The following is a 21,934-nucleotide window of genomic DNA, read 5'->3' on the forward strand; positions in this document are numbered from 1 at the left end:
GAGGGTCAGCAGGACCACCCTGTGCAGAGCCTCAGAAGCTGTGTTAGGGTGTCTAGTCTTCATCCCCAGAGTAAGAGAGCCTCTGGAGGTTTATAGCAGAGGCACTTAGTTACATGACCTATGGTGTGTTTTAAATATGTCCTTGGATGCAGTTGGAGTAGAGGTTTCAGGGGGCAGAGCTGGGGGGAGAAGGATCTGTTCGGACAAACTTACAGCAGTGGCCAGTGAAGGGATGGTGACTGGTGGTGATTGATGGTGACTGATGGTGACAGTGGCTGGTGACCTACTGGGGTTGGGGGGCACGTTTGAGACGGAAGTAGCTGTATTTGGGAGTCCTTTGGAGTAGATTCCACAGGGCTTGGAGTTGAGTTGGTGACTAAGGTGGCCTGGCTGTCGGGCTTCCTAACTGGGTGGATGGTGGCGGCTCTCACCGAACTAGGGCAGGATTCCCTCTCTCCTCGCCTGAGTGTGTTGGAGCCCAGCGGGTCACTGGTCACACCAGGAGTTATAAGAAAGGGATGCTCTGTGTGTGTTTCAGGGTAACATCTAAAGCACAGCAGCTGGCACTCAACAATCGGCAGCCCCCTGCTGCGCCCCTGAACTGTGACAACATCGCACCTCCGCTGTGTCTTGCTCTTGTCCCCCCTCCCCCCTCCCAGGGGCTTCCTGGCTTCTTGCTGCGGAGACCCGTCTCAGGCGGAGACTCTTACTGTTTTAGGGGGCATCTGTGACTCCCCCTGTGAGGGGAGATGTTTTTGTCTCAATTGCAAACCACTTCCTCCTCCTTTTGGAAGGTGGAGCAGGGGAGGGAAAGAACTGGTGCCTGGAGGAGAGAGGCTGTGTTCCTGCTAGTGAGCGAGCAGGTGCCTGGGTTCTGAAGCACGGGGTCCATTCTCCCTCTAGCTGGGTGAGTAGACGCAGGTCCCCTCCCTCTCTAGAGGGCACCTGTGAAATGGAGGGTGGGGCACTGGCTTGGAGACTGTCTCTGGGTATCTCCAGCTCAAGTCTCCGGGGTTTTGTCTGTGCTCGGAGAACAGGCTGCCTTCCTCCCCAGGGGCTGCTCCCAGGTGACCCTGCTCCTTCATCCACAGGCCACTTTGCCATCCCCGTCTCCCCTGGTCGTCAGGCTTTCTCACACACCTGTCACATCTTCCAGGGGGTCGCTGACTGTTCAGTGCGAGCTGTTTGCATCTCCTCTTCCCCTGCCAGGGCCTTGGATGGGAGGAGTATTGGGCAAGTGTCGGAGGGCTGTGAGCACGAGAAACATCCAAGCCATTGCCCCACCCGTGTAGGATCTCAGGTGAGAGACTGGGGACCCAGAACTTGCCTTCCTTGGGGGGTGCCAGCAGATGCCTGTAGATTGCTTTGCTCTGGCTCTGATCTTCTCCAGAAACAGGGCTGGCCACCCAGCCATTTCCCCCACTGTCTGGCCCAGACTGCACTCTGCTCCAATGTCCCCTCTTCCCAACAAAGGCTTCCTCAGTAGAAAAGAGCTTGGACATACATTGTTTGCCAACACAAGCAACCATTGTAGCCCCAGGGAAGGGGGTTGGGGTAGAGAGCCAGGGTGAGGTTTTGCTCTTTGCTTGCCAAGACTGGCTCCAGGGAAGGCCCCAGCCCACAGTTCATGAGTCAGGCTGCTGGGGTCCCAGCTGTAGTCTCTCTTTCTTGACTTAACCAAGTCTAAGGCAGGAAGTAGGGGGTGGAGTCCAGGGAGGAGACTTGGGCCCCTGAGGTTTCTAGGCAAGCTTCTCTGGGATGGCCCCAAAGAGGGAGAAAATTATCAATCACATACTATGAATTTTCCCTTATGTCACCACAGGGCCCCCCACTCTGCAGCTGGGAAAACTGAGTCCCCGAGAAGGGAGGCAGGCCATTTTATCCTGAGCTCCCCTGCTGAGTTCCTGGAGGGCCGGAATGGAGACAATTCACTGCCTCTCCTGCAAGCTCCCATTAACATATGGGTCCCCCTCACACTCTTGCTTCATCAGCCTTCACACACAAAACCACACTCTGGCCCTTGACTTCACAGATCTTAAAGAACCAGAAAGAGGAGAAAGAGAACTCTATCCCAGACTTAATATAGATCAGTTTGGTAATGACATTTCAAATAACTGGATGCTCTGATGTTGCGTGGAATAGAACACACATTGCATTTCCACAGGACTTTAGAGTTTATGTCTGTGGCTCCCAGTATCTTCACCCTTTGACCTCACCTTTGACAGATGAGGTAGTGCAATACAGAGAAAAATGACTTGCCCTTGGTCACTTTGTGTTGGGCAGAGTCTAGCCCAGAACAGTCTCTGACCCCTACCCTTGTCTCTCTCTCCCACTCAGCACTAGATTCTGGGTTCTAATGCCAGCTCAGCTGCACATGAGCTGTGTGACCTGAGACATGTCATTTCAGCTCTCTGAACCTGCTTCATAAATGTACTGGCCCTCCAAAATCCTGATGTCATTTCATTCATTCCACGAGTGCTGCCTCTGAGGAGGCCCTGAGTCAGGTCCTGGAGCTGTGAGGATGAGTTTTCTAGCTCTCTGCCCACAAATCGGGAACATAGTCAGAGCCCAGGGAGGGTATAGACTAGGAAACCTCATGTGGGGAGAAAACAGCAGGAACCCAAGTTCTCTTTCAGGGGACCCGGAAATTCCTAAGAGAAGTCAGGTCAGAGAATTTCCATCCATATTTTGGCTTCCCTTTAAGAAAGCCCTATGACAAAATGTCTGAACTCAGAAGCAGAAAGATTCGGGGTCTTTATACACTTTACAGAAAAATTCTTTTATTTGGCAATTCTTAAAAACAAAACAAAAAACCAAAACTGCTGTCTTCAATTCCCATCTCTGGATTCACGTGCATTTACAAATTGTTCGCAGCACATTTATAGAGTAAAGCAGGAAAGAAAGCAGGAGTTGGGCTTTTTGCCTGACTACTGAACGGGTCTCAGCAACATTGCAAAACCAGCACCCATTCTTTTCTCTTAGACTCATTTTTTCCCACTGAAGGCTGTTTGGCGGGTACATGGGTGCTAAGTTTGGAAGCAGAGGATGGTTATCATTTACTGAAACCTAACTATGTGCTATAATTAACACCCATTTCACAGATGAGGACGCTGAGGTGCAAAGCTAGGATTTCAATCAGGGCTGTTTGACTGTAAAGGCAGGGCTCTCTGCCCACCTTGCTCAGCCCGGCTCTGGACTAGGACACAGATCAGTCACTGCACTTGTGGGCAGGAGACTAGACTCCAAAATGTATAGATTCAAAGGGTGGAAGAATACTGGGGGCATCAAGACCATTAGGAGAGAAAGGAGACCCTCTCGGGGCAGGGGGTGGGGTGGGGTGTTCACTATCTCCAATCCACAGGCAGTGGACATCCCGTCGGCCCAGTGGCTCTGGAAACAAGTAAGGGGGGCCGTCAAGTAAAGTGGCGCGGAGGAGCCTAGGAAAGTAAGGGCCGTCACTCCGGTGGAGCCAAGGAGGCTGAGGGGACACTCGCCCCGGGCGCCCGGAGCCCCAGCTCTGGCTCCGCGTGGCACTTCCGATCCGCGCCCTGTGCCCCGCCCACGGGCGCTCTGCGCCCCCTGCTCCGACCCGCGCCCGGCCCCGCCCCGCCAGTGTGCCCACCCCCGGCCCGCCCCGTAGTCCCCTCGCCTGGATCCCGGAGCGTCCCGGAGCGTCGAGGCGCTGGCGGACCGACCCGCCGGCAGTTGGCACTGGGGACGCTGGCGCGTCGGTTGCTCCGCTCTGCTGCCGGCAGCCTCGGGCGCCCGGAGCCAGCGGTCCAGGCGGCGGCGCCGCGCAGGGGGCCGGGATCGGGCGGCAGTCGGCGGCGGCGGAGGAGGCGGAGGCCGGCCGGAGCCCCTATCGCGCCCCAGCCTCGCTTGCAGCCCAGAGCTTGGGGCTCGGCGCCCGCGCGGCCCACAGCCACATGGCTCCTCTCTGCGCACGGCTGTCCTGCCTGTTGCTCTTGCAGTGTGCGCTCTGCGCCGCCGCGGGCAGCGGGACTCCAGGTGCGTGCGGGTGGGGTGCGCGGGGGCGCACCGGTTCGGTATGCACGCGGGTCGGGGTGGCCCGAGGGTGCCCGAGGTGCCCCGCAGCGTTGAAGTGGGTGGGAGGCTGTGCGCACACTCTGGCAGTGCTCTCTTTTCTTCCCCCAGTGCCGCCGAAGCTGTCGGGGATTTCTCTCCTTTTCTGGTGCGAGACTCCGAAGAGACCCCCAGGAGAGGATTGGGGGATAGAAGCCTTTTCTGAGGGGCCGTGTATCTGTCTCTTTGTCTCAGCGTTTCTTTCTCACTCTCCTCTCTCTCCTCTTTCACTGCCCTCTCTGTCTCTAGCTTGTATGCATGTGTGTACAGATAAGTGCGTGTAGGTGTGTGTCAAGCAGTTGCCCCGCACCCCAGTGAACACCAGACACTCACACTCCTGCACAAACACACACATATCTCTCTCCCCCGGTATTGTCACCCTGTGCCTTGCAGACACTCTCTCAAGGATACCAGACGCACTCCACCATCACCCGTGCAGTATGGGGTGCCCTTCTGGTGTCTCTGAGCATGGGGAGGGGGCTCTGGTCTTTCCCCCACAGAGTGCCTGCTTGTCTGAGCTCTGTTCATGTAGGAAACAGGATCCCTCTGGCTGAAGTCTTGAGGGTCTTCTGCTGGGCTGGGTAGAACCAGAGGAGAGTTCGTTGTCCCCCACCCCTCATAACTGCCTTGGGCATGAGGGATTTTCAGGACACATTATTTTCTAGGTTTTTATCAGTGCCGTGAAGGGGGCTGGGAGGCAAGAGATAGAGCCGTGTGGAAATGAAAATTCCTCCCAAGCTCCTATCCATGAATCACTCGGCCTGGAAGCCAGGGAGCTGTCATTCCTGCCCGGCCTGGCTGGGCTTAGCGAGAGCTGTGTAAGAACGGGCCGCTGGCACGTAGCCTGGAGCATGGGGCCATGACCTCACACTTAATTCAGCCCGAGTGGGCAGGTCACCCGTGCGTCTCCTTTTATTTTTGAAGATCTATATTTACCCAGCTTGGGGCTGGGCCATGTAGAAATTTCGGCAGCCACTGTGCTGCTTAAAAAAGTTTCCTTTCTAAACTTGGAAAAACATACAACCTGTATTCCTTCCCTTCCCTCTCCAGCTCCTCTTTTCTCCTTGATGCGTGCCCAGGATGCCCTGAGTTTCTAGGTGTGTTTGTTTTGCCAGCTGTGTTCCAGGAGCTCATGGAGGAGGGCCCTACCCCAGGCTGGGCTGGTGACTTCAGTTCCCTGGGGAGTTTGGGCACATCCGGCCACCCCTCTCTTTGCCCAGGGGCTTTTGGGGAATTTCCTTTGTAGTGCCCAAAGTTGGAAGGTTTGTTGCTAGAGTGACAGGATTCTGTTTGGCATCATTTATTTTCCTCTGCTAATTGTAACAAAGACCTGGGGATTATTGCGAGCAACTTGTGTCTGGCAATTTATGAACTTGAACATTGATCATCTGAGTGCAGAGATCCAAGAGCTGAGGAAGCACTGGGAGAGAAATGGATGAATTTGGGCTAAAGGGGTCCCTCCAAAGTGACAGTCAAGGTTGCAGATCCTTTCCTGTCCCCATGGGGTTTCCAGCTTTGCAACCCTATGGGCTGTGCCTGCCAGGCTTCTCTGTCCATGGGATTTTTCAGGCAAGAATACTGGAGTAGGTAGCCATTCCCTTCTCCAGGGGATCTTCCTGACCGAGGGACTGAACCTGCATCTCCTGTGTCTTCTGCATTGCAGGCTGATTCTTTACTGCCAAGCCATCCAGTAACTCTTTCTTTATTTCCAACAGAGCTGCGCTTCTCAAGAAAACTCAGTGACTATGGTGTGACAGTGCCCTGCAGCACAGATTCTCAGGGACGCTTCCTCTCCCATGTGGTGTCCGGACCAGCGGCAGCCTCTGCAGGGAGTATAAAGGGGGACAGGCGGCCCTCCCCACCATCACACTCCAGTCACCTGCGGGTGGCTCGAAGCCCACTGCGCCCTGAGGGAGTGACCCTGCAGCCTGGCAGGATGGGACGCTCCTCCCTCTACTTCAATGTCACTGTGTTCGGGGAGGAACTGCACTTACACCTGCGGCCCAACCGGCGGCTGGTTGTGCCTGGAGCCGCAGTGGAGTGGCAGGAGGATTTTCAGGAGCTGTTCCGGCAGCCCTTGCAGAGAGAGTGTGTCTACACCGGGGGTGTCACGGGCATGCCAGGGGCAGCTGTCGCCATCAGCAACTGTGATGGATTGGTAAGGGACAAGCCTGTCATCAAGCTCCACCCCCTCATCCTCTCCCTCACTTCCCGCTGTCCCCCCCTCCACCCATGAGCCAGACCAATGTGGTTTTCTCCTTGGCTCCCATGTGTTTGGGATTCCTTTGGGCATGGCCTGAAGTCTGGGCCAAGCTGGGGGCTGTGCTGCTTTTCAGAGAGAACCCCACATACCCCACTGGCCACCAGGTTCACACTCTGTCGGCTTTAAAGTGGCCAAGATAGGATTGTACCTTATCCTGTTGATCCCCCACCATCTACTGACACACCAGGACCACAGCTTACCTGTCAGGGATCTGAGTACAGACGCATGCAGATGTGAGGCAGGTGGGTTTTGTTGGGGTTGGGTCCTGGATGCGCCACTCATGAGCCACCATGCTTTGGATATGTTACTTGCCCTCTGGTGGTCCTTTCCCTTACACGTGGAGCAGTGTTTAATCTGCACATATTTACTGTGCGTGCTCCTGTGTCCAGCCTGGCAGATATGGCACTGCCTAAGACAGACATGGCCCCTGCCCTCCGGGACCTGAAGTGCTGGTGATGACAATATGACTGACCTCACCAGGCAGCATGGCCAGTGGTTGGCACCTGCTTGGCACATGGTCAAGGCTGTCGGTATCAGCTGCTGTTACTATCTTTACTACTCTGTCCTTTCTCGTGCCCCACTGTCTCTGGCCCCGAAGCCAGCCTGCTCTCCCGTGGCTCTCTGCTCTGAGTTCCCTTTCTTAGGACTCCGTCCTCCCAGGCAAGGGAACCTCCTGCTAGTTGGTTCCATGTTGCAAACCAGAAAACCACAGGTGGCTTCTGTCCTCCTCACACTCAACTCCTGCTGGATCCCATTTCCCTCGCTGCTCTGTCTGATGTGTGTCAGGCCCTTGCGAGCCTCCATTGCAGCCCCAGGGCCTGGATGGGTGCTGTTTTCATGGTCTGTGCTTTACCAGGCACAGGCTGATGTGTCCAGGAAAGGACCTGCTCGCCCCTCTGCCTTTCAGCTTTAAGAGAGGGATGAATCAGATGGTGCAATTGTAATGGGGGTTCTTTCCTCACTGGCAGGGCTGGGAGCACTTCTTATCATTTTCCCATTCTTAAGAAGTGTCTTCCTGCTCAATGTCATGGCTCCTTTGTCTAGATCAGTGTTTCTCAATCTTTTTATTCATTATCATCCTCCGGAGGAGCCTTTTAGATACGTTTCCTCTAATTGCTCCCCGATGAAACCCTAATACCATAACTATATTGAATATGTCTTTAAACTCTCTGTATATCTATGCTTTATGTATGAAATGAGTGAATTTTTTTGCTTCCCAAAGAATCAGTTTTTTCCCATTGGAGACACCAGAGCCCCCACTGAAAGGCATGGTCTAGGCAGTGGTTGTTTCTTAGAGTGGAGTGTACACCAGAATCACCTGGAATGTGAGGGTTCTGTGGAGCAGACTTGGAGGAACCCAGACAGGAAGGCCAGCTGGAGGAGGCTGAGACCTTGTCCTGCTGCCAGGGTGAGGCTTGGCTGCTGGCCCACCCTGGCTCAGCAGTCCAGGGACTCTCCTCAGCAGGAGCCCTCAGTCGGCCTTGGCTAGCACCATGCTGTGGCCACCGGTTTTGGTTGAAAAGCCAGAGTGACATGGGAAGTCACCCAGAGATGCAGTGTCTTTACAGACAAAAGCACCAGTGCACGTCGGTGGCTTGGGCTGAATGACAAGGTTACCTGAAGTCATCAGTCACATGGGTTGTAAGCTGTTCGGTGACAGAGATGGTCTCCTTAACCACCTTGATTAATGTCTGTGGGCATCTAAACAAAGGCATGAGTGGTGATCATTGCTAGTAATAGATAGCTACTCACCCTCTTTGCACTCTGGAAACCTTGTCATTGAACCAGCTCAGCCACTGTTGACAAGTGGTCAGTGGATGCTGACATTGATGACTTGTGGCCTCTGAGTAAACGTTCTCATTGGCTGTGTGACCGGGGCAGGCCACTCCCCCTCTCTGGGCTTATTCTTTTCATTTGTCCAAAGAGGGGCTGCCCTCGCTGCTTGCTGGCAGATGGAAATCAATTCTGCATGACATTTGCAGAAGTTGGGTCCGGTGCCAGAGGCTGTCCACAGGTAGGCTTCTGGAAGCCTGTTCCACAGTAGAACCGAGGCTCTGGGAGTGGCATGCCTGGTCCCCTCTCCTGTGGTGGGAGGAAGGAGTGGACGTCATGGGCTGGGCCCCTGCTTGTCCCTGATAGCCCTCAGCTGTCCCCAGAGACCAGTCCCTATGTCCAGCTCTCGGGAATCTCCCCTCCCGGTTCCCTGACAGGGATCATGGTCCAGCACAGAGGCCCCCCTGCCCAGGCAGGAATTTCCTCACTTCCAGTCCCTTCCAGAAAACTGCCCTGTGTCCCATGAGATCAGATGCTACTCGCCCTCACCCAGCTGAGCCACCTTGGGGTTCAGAGGCCACAGTGCAGTCCTTCTGATGATCAGATTTAACTCTGAATCTTTATGCGCCCTCTGGATTTTAACCCCATCTTCTTCCATATCTTAAATACTAAATACAGTCATTCATTCCAGAAAAATATGTAATGAGAGTTGGCCACAGGCAGGGTCCACAGGGAGACTGAAGAAAGTGCAAGTGACACAAAGAAGAACAGTGACAGTCACAAGTCATAGCCGTAGCCCAGGTGCAGCACACATATTGTCGTGTGCATTCATTAAGCTTATCTGTTACGTAGGCGGGAAAACTGAGTCATGGGGAGGAGACATGGAGATAATACAGATAGCTTCTATTGGCACAGGGTTTCATAGTTTGTAAAACTTTCAGTTGTACGAGTTGTGTATGCATATAGTGTTGTTGCCCTGCCTTGCAGAGTTAGGTCCCTGCCCTTAGGGAACTTGGGGTACCCCACAAATAGCATCAACATTAACTTTTTGGTTTTCCATAACATAGTGGGGATGGATACTTGGCAAGTAGGAGTGACTATTATTGTTGTCTTAGCGAAGATGGTATTTGAACTGGGCCTTGAAGGATGCCTAGAAGTTTGTTAGGGCCAGTGGGTGAGGAGGGCGTTCTGGGCAGAGGAAAGAGCTTGCCAGTGAGGGAGCAGCATGTGGTGGGGCCAGGGAGGGGATCCTAGAAGACACACTGGGCAGGTGGGCCTTGCTCTGACCTTGAAGGAAGCACAGACTGGGAGAGGGGCCCAGGGCAGCGATGTGGCCATCTGTCATCTGAGAAGAGTCTGGGCCACGTGTTGGGAGACATGACTGTGTGATCCCTGGCAAGCTACTGCCCTCTGGGCCTCCCTTGCCTCCTGGGTGAGTCCTGGAGCCTGGACTGGATAAGCTCAGAGCCCTTCCGCCTCTGGCATTGGTACTTTGTGGCACAGGCAGGCCTTGCTGGAGAAGCTTGAAGCAAGGCTGCTGTAAGTCTGTAGTTGACTGCCCCTTCCTGGCGGGGCCTGGGGCCTGTTTTTACCAGGTCTGGGCAGGGCAGCAGGTGCAGAGATGAAGGACATTAGTCCTGAGCTTGGCCCTCATGGCTGGGCAGACCTTCCAGTTGTAAATGTTCTGAACAAACCCTCCTTTGCGTGGACAGACTTGCAGCCGTTTGGCCTTGAGCTGTTCTGGTGAGAAGTGCTGTCTAAATGGGTGACTTGATCCTCATTTCCAGCTGGAATCTGCAGTGGGAGGCAGTGACCGTGACCTCTTCCACTTCTTCTGTCATCCCAGAGTCACTCACCATGGGCACCAGGACAGGCATAGGTGGGTTCTGTGCACTGCGGTTAAATTCATACCTGAAACTGAGGAGCAGGCACTTTATCTTACTTCCTTCTGGCTCTGCTGGGAGACCTGGCGTGTCAGAGTCAGAAGGGGGTCAGAGGAGGAACCCAAGAATGAGGAAGCTAGGATCCCTGCCCTGGATGAATCTGGAGGGTAATGGGACTCAGACATAAAAGCAGACAGATTGCAATCTTTTGTGAGGCAGCAGGGGGAAGACCTATTTGTTTTCATTAGGTCATCAAGGAGGTCTCCTAGAGGAGGTGGCATTGGCTCTAGACTGTTCAGACATTATAAACACAAAAGAAAGTGTCAGGCCCTTGGTCAGCAAGAGAGAACTGCTGATCCAGGGCAGCCTTGAGGATGTGTAGGGGAAGGGAATAAGGGATGTGGGGAGGCCCAGTCACACCTGTAGAGGGTCTCCTCTGGGGTGGGGGGCAGCTGTCAGACACTGGGGTCCCAGATTGGGGGTGGGCCCAGGCAGTGGCAGCAACCTGCTGGACCATTCTGGAGGGCCTCCCTTGGGGAGCCTGAGCAATCAAAGCGACAGTCCCCTCAATGCTTCTGTGACCCTAAACCTCAGGGTCTGTGGGCAGGGAGGGCCTGGGTCATCTCAGGACCCCTGGCTGGGAGCAGGTGCAGACCCTGTGCTAGCAACTGTGCCTCTGAAGTCCTGGGAAGCGCGTGAAAGCCTGGGGTGGGGGCCACTTTGTGAGTCCTGGAGGGATTGTGGGTTGCAGGAATGGGGTCAGCAGAGTGGGGCCCCTGTGAACCATCTGGAACCCAGGCAGCCAGCCTCCTGAAGGCCTCTTTCCCCACTCCTGTCTCTGCCTCCTGGGCTTGAGCCTTGCCACCTCTGCACTGGGTGATGGGGGCCGGACGGCCTCATGTCCTGCCTTTGCCCTCAGTGCCCCTGTGAGTCACGGGCCTGGCGTGGAAGCAGCCGCACGTGTGAGATTTGTCACCATCTGGTTCTGTTTTCCACCCTCTGTAGAATGTGCATTTTTAACGGGTTACAGAGGAGACAGACCCCTGGCAGGCAGGGTGGGGAGAGGGCAGGGGAGGCCGGTGCAGCTCTGCTTCCTGCCTCTGCCTAATGTGCAAGTCCCAGCAGCATTCTGAGCCTCAGTCCTTTTGTCTTTAAAATGCAATCACAGTGCCTGGTAGAGGGAGTGTGTATTGGGGATTGACAGTTTAAATGGTCCAGAATTTCTTAATCAGGTGATGAGACGTCCTAAACTTGATTGTGGTCATGGTTGCACAACTTTATGCAGATACTAAAAACTATCACATTCTGTACTTTAAGTGTGTGAATTGTATGGTACATGAATTATGGTTCAATAAAGCTGTTACCAATAGTACTTGGCCTATAGAAAGCCCTGTAACAGACATTTTTAGTCATTAGGAAGAAAAAATGATTTTTAGTCTTTAGGGTGGCAGAAATTGTGGGGTTGTTCTACTCTAGTGCAGATTAGCTGCGTGATCTTAAATAAATGTCTAAATCTCTCTGTGCTTGGGATTCCTCATCTGTAAGGAGGCAAGGAGAATAGTCATCTATAGGTGTTCAGAGGATTAAATAAGATAACTAAAAAAGCGAAGAGTCTGATACATGTGCAGCCTTAAAATATGGGTATTGTTAATAGTAACATTTATTGTTTTTATAGTAATTACAATAATTACAGTTATCATTAATGGAGAGAAATAACTGTAAATATTGTTAAAGTCCCTTGTACTGCAACGGTATGTAGATTATCACTGCTCTCTGATCTGAGCCCTAGGCTACCTCTGGTTCCCAGGTTGGCCAAGCCCGGCCTGCCCTCTGCTACAGCAACTTTCTCTGCAGAATGAGTCAAACGGTGCTTATTCAGTGCATGGGAGTATATAACGACTGGTCTGTAATACCAGTCGTTATCTGGATAGATCCGACTTTTAGTCGGATCTCAAAGTATCTGGACAGATACTTTCCAGGGCAGGCAGATACTGAGAGGTGCCAAGTGGAGCATTCTCTTAACAATCCGTGGGCCCCTTCCCCCAGCCAGGTTCTTGACCAGGCTCTGCTGATGCAGGGTTGGAACTCACACCACTCTCCGTGTACTCCAGAATCCACCATTTAAAGAGAAGACAAATGTGCACAGTGGACAGCATGAAAAAAGTTCTGCATAAGGTACTTGGTAGGTGGCCTGCAGGTGAGTAGTAAAGAGAGGTACTCAGGGAAGGCGTCTTTACCAACTGAGCTGAGACCTGGGTTCGATCCCTGGGTTGGGAAGATCCCCTGGAGAAGGAAATGGCAAACCACTCCAGTGTTCTTGCCAGGGAAATCCCATGGACAGAGGAGCCTTGTAAGCTGCAGTCCATAGAGTCGCAAAGAGTCGGGCATGACTGAGTGACTAACTCAACTCAGGGAAGGCTTCACAGTGGGGAGTACTTTTGGGCTGAGTATAAAAGCATAAAGGCCTTCCCTGGTGGCTCAGATGGTAAAGCATCTGTCCACAATGCGGGAGACCTGGGTTTGATCCCTGGGTCAGGAAGATTCCCTGGAGAAGGAAATGGCAACCCACTCCAGTACTCTTGCCTAGAAAACCCCATAGACGGAGGAGCCTGGTGTCCATGGGGTCGCAAAGCATCACTAAGAGCTTTTAAAGCCAAGAGGTAGGAATTGTAGGCATTCATAGGGAGGGAAATCCTGTGTCTTCATAGGATTCAGGAAATGGCAAGTCTTCTCAGCTCTCCATGGAAGAGGGGAGTGATGAAAATGTGGTTTAGAGAAGCTGTGCCTCACTGTGGAGCTTAGCCTTGCCCCTGTGCCCATAGGGAGCCATGGGAGGTTTGTAAGCAGGAGTCATATTTGTACTTTGGGAAGATGATAATCTTTCCAGCTGCATCCCAGCACAATGCCATTGTAGCAGATTTGCCTGGGGCTCATCAGTGTCTTTGTGCCAATATCCATCCTTGCCCTGGGTTTGCTCCTTGCTGGTTAGGGGTTAAGCGAGCTTTCCTGACAGCTCCTTGGGAAGCCCCTGGCCCTGCCTTGCTGTCTGTGCCTGTCCTGGGATGTGGAGTATGAGGCTTGGAGTTTCAGAGAAGCCCTCATCCAACTGTCCAGCATGCCTGTCCCCATACATCTTGACCTGCGGGCTGCCTATCTCTACACGTCCGTGCCAACAGCCATGGGAGGGGCAGAGGATATCCGGCCCCACACTGGTGCAGAGACTGTCCCCTTGCTCCATGTGCCTCTCCAGCCTTGGTGGTGGCGTCTGCTCTGCAGACCCCCAACCCTTCCTGGCCGGGTTGGTGTGCTGTCACCTCACTCTGCAGACCCTGCCTTTGCTCATTCTGTTCACACCTCCCACTGCCTTCCCCTTCCCTCTGCTTGAGGCGTCTGCCTTCTTGGCCACCCGGTTCCCAGAAGTCAGGAACTGTCTGATTTCTCTGCATGCTGAGCACAGGGCTGGGCTCATGATACAAGGGAGGTCATGCTTCAGGAGCAGGGCGTAACACAATAAAGAGAAGAGGGCCAAGTGCCAGGGGAGAGGTGGGGCTGCGGCAAACTCCTGTTTGAAGGGAGTGCCAGTCTGCTCTCACATTTGAGTATTTTAAGGGGAAATCAGAAATAGAGATCTTTAAGCAAAGTATTCTATATTTTAAGACAGGGTGTGGGCCCAGTATAGCAATATGGCAGGTTTTTTTTTTGGCCAGTGTGCTGTACATGCAGGGTATGAGAGCATGACCCCTGCAACCAGACTGCCTTGGTTGAAATCCCAGCCTTACCTCTTCCCTGCTTTGTGGCCTTTGGCAATTGCTGAGCCTCTCTATGCCTCCATTTCCTCATCTGTAAAGTGAGGATAATATTAGTCACTCTATAAGAGTTGTCATGTGTGCAAAGAGCTCTTTTTGCCTAGTACCTGATAGGCTTCAGCCCTTGCTATTGAATGATGTGGATTTATTGGTTGAGTCTGCCAGTCTGAGGGATTGGGTGTGGGAAAGAAGAGGAGAGGAAGTCAAGAGCACCCTAGTTTTCTGTGTGACACCCCTAGAGGGGTCTCTGGGCCTTCAGCTGGAAGGGCAGAGCCTGTTGCACCCAGCCTTACTCAGGCCTGTTCATTTTTCCTCAGGCTGCAGCTTGCTCCTTGCCCCAGTTTGCATTCTTCCCCTGCAACATTCCCATCAGTCTCCTGAAGGCCAGGGTCTGAGCCTAGTGACCTGTGTGTCTCTGCGACCCCAGCACCTGCCGCAGGGTAGACCTTCAGTGGATGCCGTGTGAGCCGACGGATGGGGAGAGGGAACACGGACGTCTTGCTTTCAGAAGCAGCATAAAGCTCATGTTGGCATCTTCTCACCCCCAACAGAGAGAGAGGAACAGCGTGCCTGGGCTCAGGGACAGGAGGAATTGTGTAGCCATCTTTGCAGTCGTTCTCCCATACAGACCCTAGGCAAGTGGCTTGATCTCTCTGAGCCTCAGTTTCCATATCTGTAAAGTGGCTGTCCCTACCTTGTAGTTTTGTTGATTAGAAATCAGGCACTTAAAAGTGGTGCCACAGTGCCCACAACAGTAAGTGGTAGCATTTGCCACTATGATTGTGGATCTCTTGGGATAAATACAAAAACTGTGGCAGGTTCCATGGTGGGTTTTTTCCCTGACCCCTGGATGCTCATTCTAGTGCTCTTGCTTCCCAGAAGGCCAGTGGGCCCTCTGTCTGAGTGGCCCAGGGTCTGGGTCCTGGGTGGTTTTCTACTCCTCAAGGTATCTGATCTTGTAGTCTCATCTTTCTAGTCTTCCCATGGCTGTGCCTTGCTGTCTGCCCTGGGTTGATAATGTACGTAGGATATGGAGTAGAAGCCAGACATCAGCTCACTACCACTCCTTCCAAGCAGAGCTGGCCTCCCATTCCAGGGAGGGTTGGTCTGGGGGCTGGTTTTATTTTTCTTCCCTGGCATCTTCAGGTTGGCTGGAGGGAGGGTGGCTTCTGGGTTGCTCTGTGGGCTGGTGAGTGTGATGGGGGCTGCGCTTGCTTTCCATCTGCCTTCCAGCCTCAGTGTGGTCCAGGCCCAGGGGTGGGCTTTTGGTGAGGACTCGGGGAATTTCCGCATTCCCTGGACCCTGCAGTGGAAAGTTCCCAAAGCATCTGCCAGGCCTGGCCTTCTATCTTCAGCATGCAGGCCTTCCCCTGCCTCTAAAGCCTTAGAAACAACAAGAACAACAACAAGAGGAAGAAGAGTAGTAATATTTGTAGACTGCCTCATCTCTGGCAGCTCCAAGGAGCTCCCTATCAGCATAAATAACCCTCATGTTATGAACACCTCCAGCTCAGCTTCATTGCCAGAGTTCACCCTAATTTTGGCCTGAGTGTGGGCAGCTATAACTGGAAGAGACTTTGGGAGCCTCTCGGTCCCCTCCTCACTTTCCAGACAAGAAAACTGAGGCTCAGGGAATGGAGACTCCCCCAGGGTCACACAGTGGTTACCATCAGGGCCATTGGGGTTCAGGCCCTTGAGTCCCAGTCAAGTGCTCCCCACCCACCCCGCCACGATCCCGCATAGCCTCTCCTGAGTTAGTAAACAGGAATTGCTCCTCAAGGTCATAAACCCTGTAAGGCCAGGACTCGGTGGCCATGACAACGACTTCAGAACACAGATGCTTAAGGGACTGGTCCATCAATTGCCCCATGGGGGGCGTCCTGGGAGTCCTTGTGCCCGGGTTCTGATTGGGGGTGTTTGTAAGGCTCCCACTGTAAATGTGAGTGGCTCACCTTCTTCAAGTCATTGTCCTGAATACTGGGAAGCCCCTTAAGAGAAAAAAAATGCCAGGCTCCCTGTTAGCAGGATTTTAAGCTCAAATGAAACCTCCTGGTGCTTGTCAGCTCCAAGTGGCCATTGCCACTGTTTTATCTATTTTCATAATTTTGGAGGGCAGTGGGCTGCTGTTCTGCACACACTGCTTGTCATGGAACATGAAAACCCTGAGGTCTCCTTTTCTTCTGCTTTCCATAACGTGGCGGAGAGGTCAGTAGAACAGGCCCTTTTAGAGAAACGTCTGAAGGTAGGAGTATTTGCTAGGGCACGGTCATTCTGAATGCAAACCTTATTCCCAACGGGTTACTTAAAGCCCTTTGTCAGTTTTTGCTTTTAAGCCAGCCAAATATTTGTACCTTTGATCTGTCCAGAAGACACTTGTACCCCCAGGCTGCCCCGCCCCGCAGCAGAGGTTCATTTCCGTCCCTTGAGGTTGGCAGGAACCTACACTCTGAATTAGCTCCTCCAGTCCAAAGAAACCTCATTGAGCCCTTGATGTTTCGTCACCTCATAATTCACAGTCCCGAGGCTGTCCCCTGAGCCACAGCCACATTTTGTGAGAGAGATCTCTCATTAAGGGCCCAAGAGGGTTCATTTTGGAAACTTAGATTCAAGGATGTCTGCTGAAGGTGATTTTGTTCTGAAGTTGGTCCTGTGTTGTGGATCATTATTTGTCCCCTCTGTGGAGAAGCTAACATCTAGAAGAGGGACAGACAGACTTATCTGGGAGGGATAGAGCATCTGCCAGGAACCATGCCCCTGGCCATCTCTTTACCATCAGCAGCCAGAGCAGTCTTGTGGGAGCCAAGTCCTCCCCATGATACTCTTCCCGGAGAAGCCAAGCAGGCCCTGGGCGGCCTCCCTCCTTCCAGGCTGCCTGTGACACCCCTGCCATCCCTCCATGGCCCCCTCCACTCTCCTCCCTCCCCAGATGCTGCATGCACCCACCCCTCATCTCACCCCTTGCTTGTCCTCTGGGGTCCCTTCTTAGTGACATCTTCCCTGACTCCCTTATTTAAAATTTCAACCTCCAGTTCTCTCCTCTGCTTCCTGTTTCTCTACTGGTGTGCCATGTTCTTATGGACCGCCTGTCTCACCTCTGGTGAAGGTCGGCCCCAGGTGAGGAGGGATTTTTGGCTGTGTCCTCTGCACATCTGGAATGGGGTCTGCTCAGCAGTCATCTGAGGAATGAATGAGTAGTATTACAGACAGAGGTTTAGGAGAAGTAAACTGCAGAGATGTAAGTGAACATGTAGAGTGAGTGGGGAACCTGGTGAGTGGCCTGAGTGACTGGGACGTGGGCATTTGAACTGCTAGTAATAGGGGTTAACACAAACAAGCTCTGGGGAAGTGTCAGAGTTCTGTAAGATTTGGAAAACATGCTAATGGTGCCAGGCCCTGGGCAGGGTTAAAGATAACAATGGGCCTCATTTGATGGTACTTTCTAGCTAATGTGGCTTTTTGCACTTGTCCCCTCTGTAGAGGAAGGCTGCTGCTGCTGCTGCTAAGTCGCTTCAGTCGTGTGCGACTCTGTGTGACCCCATAGACGGCAGCGCACCAGGCTCCCCCTTCCCTGGGATTCTCCAGGCAAGAATACTGGAGTGGGCTGCCATTTCCTTCTCCAGTGCTTGAAAGTGAAAAGTGAAAGTGACTTCGCTCAGTTGTATCGGACTCTTAGCAGCCCCATGGACTGCAGCCCACCAGGCTCCTCCATCCATGGGATTTTCCAGGCAAGAGTACTGGGGTGGGTTGCCATTACCTTCTCCGGTAGAGGAAGGCAGTGATGCCTAAATGTTGTCAGGAGCCTGTCAGGAGTTCAGGCATCTAGGTCCAGTCATCTTTCCATTCTCCTGTGCTCATGTGCCTTCTGTAGGGCCCTCTGGAGTAGGCTGATCAGGGTGGATCAGAGGGGAGCCCTGGCTGGGACAAGTGACCTGCTGGGGCCCAGCCCTCAGCTGCAGCCGCACCTTTTCCTGGTGCCACCCCGCCATCCTCTGGCTTGCCTCTGAGCTGTAGGGTTCAGGCCTTGATGCGGGGAACCATTCCCCAGCTCAGGGCCTGGCAGCCACACTGCCTCCTGGCATTTGAGGGCTGGTTCCTGTCTTCTCGTCTTGAAGCCCCCACTGCTGCCAGGACTTTGGGCCAACCAGGGGGCCAGGCAGAGCTCCCAGCCCAAGCTTGGTGGGCCATCCATGGTGGTGATAGAAGGGTAAGCCTCAGAGCCACGTGGCTCCTGGGCACGGGGAATGGAAACTGGTGGCGGCTGCCAGCCTGGCAAGGTCTGCCCTGGACTCTGGCTGGGCTCCAGGGTGGGGGTTTGCTGCACAAGGGGACTCTCTGAGCACCTGCAGGTGAGGCCCTGCCCTGTCGCTGGGCCAGGACCCCTGCTGCTGGGAGGAGGGGTATCATAAAAAGCGAATGCCCTCAGTTTTAAGCACATTTGCCAAGCTGGAAAAAGTTGCAAGAAGATCTAAGCAACTCTGTTCTCCATGGGGCCAGAAGACAGAATCACTCACTGCTTTCAGCAGCAGCAGCATCATAGAAAAGATATCGTTTAATAACAATTGTCCTCAATCTCTGCACCGTGGGCTCCTAGCTGGGGGGGTTGTGACATCACTGGCTGGCCACTGGCCACACCAGTAGGTCACAGATTCCCTCCCTGCTTCCCAGACGCTCTCAGCTCAGGGCAGTTTTAGCAACTCACTCTTCACTCACAGTGGAGTGGCACCTTGAGGGGAGAGGGTGGTGAGGTTCTGAGACAGCACCTAAGGCGTAAATCACATTTGGTCCAGGTGATCCTTGGCTGTGCTCAGCCCAGGGAGATGCTCGCGGTGTAACAGGTATGCAGTCACCCAGCCTGTCCCGACTCCCCTTCCCCGCATCCCGTTCGGTCAGGGTGTGGACTCATTGTCTTGTGTCCCCTCTCTTTCTTGCCCATTTCCTGTATAATGGCAAAATAATTCTGGTCGAACCCTGCCTACTGCTACTGCTCTCTTTGTGAAACATGGATGATCACTTAAACATCCATTTCGTACCATTACACCATTTGGAAGCTTCCAGAATTGAGGCCAGGGGTTCCGAGCCCTGGCTGCACATTAGAATCACCTGTGCAGCTTTGAGACCCTACTGATGCTTGCTCCCCCAACCCCACCACAGATGTAATTCATTTGTCTAGGCTGTGGCCTGGGCATCAGGCGTTCTGCAGATTCCACAGGTGATACTAATGGGCATCAAGGGGTAAGACCCGTTGCAGTAGCATTCTGGCAAAGTCTGCTTTGTGTTTGATGGAAAAGCTGAGGAATCAGGAGAGCCAGGCTGAAGAAGGAAGGGAAGGGAAAGGCTGCCTTGCCTGCCATTAGGTTGGGCCTCAGGAGGGCATATTTTCCTCTCATTATGTCATTCCCTTCAGTTTCAGGAGTGGAAACTGAGGCTTGGAAAGCATCACCCAGCAGCTTGAGTTGGAGCAAACTCCGGGAGATAGTTAAGGACAGGGAAGCCTGGTGTGCTGCAGTCCGTGGGGTTGTAGAGAGTCAGACACGACTTAGCGACGGAACAACAGCAACCCAGCTGGGAAGGGTGCTGGCTGGGTCCCGGCCACAGGTGTCTCACTGCCAAGTGTAGCTGCTACGTCCTTTACAAGGAGGTTGGGTGATAGAAGATAGGGGTGACATTGGGTTTATTTCCTTTTAAACTTTGTTTTAAAATCATTGTTATGTAATTTTTACTTGCTCATTGTAGCAGGCAAGCGTTCTGTGCAGAATCAGCTTTCCTGTTTAGATAGGGGAATCAGAAAAGTTAGAAGACACCTAAACATTTATAGAGAAGGAAATTGCCTACAACTGCACACTTGGGTGGTGCATTTCCATTAACCTTTTGTCTGCCTGTGTTCCTTTTAAAAAATTTTTGTTGGGAGTATAGTTGCTTTACAGTGTCTTGTTAGTTTCTGCTGTATTGCAGAGTGAATCTGTTATACTATCCATATATCCACTCTTTCTTAGATTTCCTTCCCATTTAGATCACCGCAGAGCATTGGGTCCTCGTTATCTATTTTATATCATATAAATAATTATCTATTTTATACATAGTAGTGTATGTTCCCAATCTCCCAGTCTATCCCCCCCTCTACTCCCCACCTTGGTAACCATAAGTTTGCTCTCTGCGTCTGTGACTCTTTGTCTGCCCATGTTCTTTCTCACATTTACAATTCCTGTGAACCAGCCTCTCCTTAGTGACGACTTTTTCCTTAAGGATGCTTAACCATTGGTATTTTCTCTCAGGGATTTCTTCCTGTGTACAGACAGGGGATCTGAGCAGGTCAAAGCCAGGTTGCAATGGAGCCAGGACTTAGGGGCGAACCATCCGTAGTTCCAGAATGTTGCTCCCTTCATGAGCCACTGGTACTCCCAGGCCCACTTTGAATCATAGTTGTGCTAATCATGGCAGCAAACTCTTAACACTTACACAGACTTGCTGCTGGCTTGGACTGTTCTAGATTCTCCATGTGTGTTTCTCCAAGCAGCTCATAAGATCAGTGCCCTGATAGTCCTGAAGCACAGGGATGTTTAGTAACTTGTCCAGGACTCCATGGTTTGAGCCATGGCAGGCCCCAGGGGTCCTGGCTCTAGGGTCTCCGCATTGACCCAGCACACCCACCACATTGCTTCTCCTTGAGAAGGATCTTTGCTGCTAATGGACTGGGCCCACCACAGCTTCCCTAGCCTTTCACCCGGCAGCTCGCATGGTATGGGGCCTGCAGAGGTTGTGACCCTGGGAGTGGGCCGAGCCCACAAGCGTTCCTCCCAGATAACTGCCTCCAGCTGGTGGAGGCTGTCTGCTTCCCGTGTCTCTTCCGAGCCTCCGGCGGTTCTGGGAGCTCTGATGCCGCCCATGTGGGGTGTGTGTAGCCCTTTGGGGCCAAGCCTGGCGGCTCCCGGCTCCATCCTCCGAGGGTGCCTTCCTCCGGCCTGTCCCCAGGGCTGCAGCTCGGCGTGAACCAGCTTTCAGACTCGCCTTGGCTTGGGCTGAGGCCTTGGCAGCCCAGCGTCCAGCAGAGCTCCTGTGGCTTGGGGCTTCACATCAGGATTGAATTATGTGGAACCTCAGCGTCCGCAGGCTTTCATCCTGGCTGTGCTGAGTCACGCTTCCGTGGTAGCAGGCAGCCCGTATGCCTCCAGCATGAGTCGGCTGAGGGCATGTGTGTTGTGTCTCCGTGTGTTGTCCCTTTCTGTGCCCCGGGGGCTGCATGTCCCTTGTTTCCATGTCTATATGTCCTTTCTCTGCCTGTCTCGTATCTCTCTGTGTATACCAGCCTTATTAATGGCTTTATTGAGATACAATCTACATACCATGCAAATCACCCGTTTAATGTGTACAGTTCAGTGGATTTTTTATTAAATGCACAGAGCCGTGTAATTATCGTGTATGTGTGCTCAGTCTTGTCTGACTCTTTGCGACCCCATGAACTGTAGCCCACCTGGCTCCTCTCTCCATGGGATTTTCTGGGCAAAAATACTAAGGTGGTTTGCCATTTCCTCCTCCAGGGGATCTTTCTGACCCGGGGATGGAACCTGCGTCTCCTGAATCGCCTGTATTGGCAAACAGATTCTTTACCACTGCACCACCTGGGAAGCCCATGTAATTATTACCATGTTCAATTTTAGAACATTTTCACTATCTCAAAAAGAAGCTCTGTGTCTTTTATCAGCACCCGCCAATCCCAAATTCGTTACCTCAGCCCCTGGCAGCGACTAATCTATTTTCTGTCTCTATAGATTTCCCTGTTTTAGACTTTTACATGAATGGAATTGTGTAATATGTGACTTTTTATGACTGACTTTTTTTACTTAGCATAGTGTTTTCAAGATTCATCCATGTTGTAGAATTTTTCAGCATTTCTTTCTTTTTTATGGCTGAATAACATTCCATTGTACGGATACACCACATTTTGCTTATCCATTCATCTGCTGATGGGTATTTGGGTTGTTTCCATGTCTTGGCTGCAGTGGACATTTGTGTAAAGGTTTTTGTAGACTTATGTTTTCATTTCTCTTGAGTTTATACTGAGTAGAATTGCTGGCTCGTGTGGAAACTCTGTTTAATATCTTGTGAACTGCCAGACTGTTTTCCAAAGC

The 21,934-nt window shown here is 52.6% G+C and overlaps 1 protein-coding gene across 3 annotated transcripts in view; it reads left to right on the forward strand.

Moving 5' to 3' along the window:
• Window positions 1–21,934, forward strand: part of ADAMTS14 (ADAM metallopeptidase with thrombospondin type 1 motif 14) — a 114,053-nt gene that overhangs the window by 13,372 nt on the left and 78,747 nt on the right. For 2 of the 3 annotated variants that reach the window (XM_061161729.1, XM_061161730.1), the window contains exons 1-2: window positions 3,837–4,008; window positions 5,799–6,241. In XM_061161729.1, coding sequence (XP_061017712.1) covers window positions 3,927–4,008; window positions 5,799–6,241 — 525 coding nt within the window. In that variant the 5' untranslated portion in view covers window positions 3,837–3,926. Of the gene's footprint in view, window positions 1–3,836; window positions 4,009–5,798; window positions 6,242–21,934 lie in introns of those variants that run through there. The other variant, XM_061161732.1, reaches the window with a different exon arrangement.

This window comes from Dama dama, chromosome 15 (assembly GCF_033118175.1).
Source record: "Dama dama isolate Ldn47 chromosome 15, ASM3311817v1, whole genome shotgun sequence".
Taxonomy (NCBI): domain Eukaryota; kingdom Metazoa; phylum Chordata; class Mammalia; order Artiodactyla; family Cervidae; genus Dama; species Dama dama.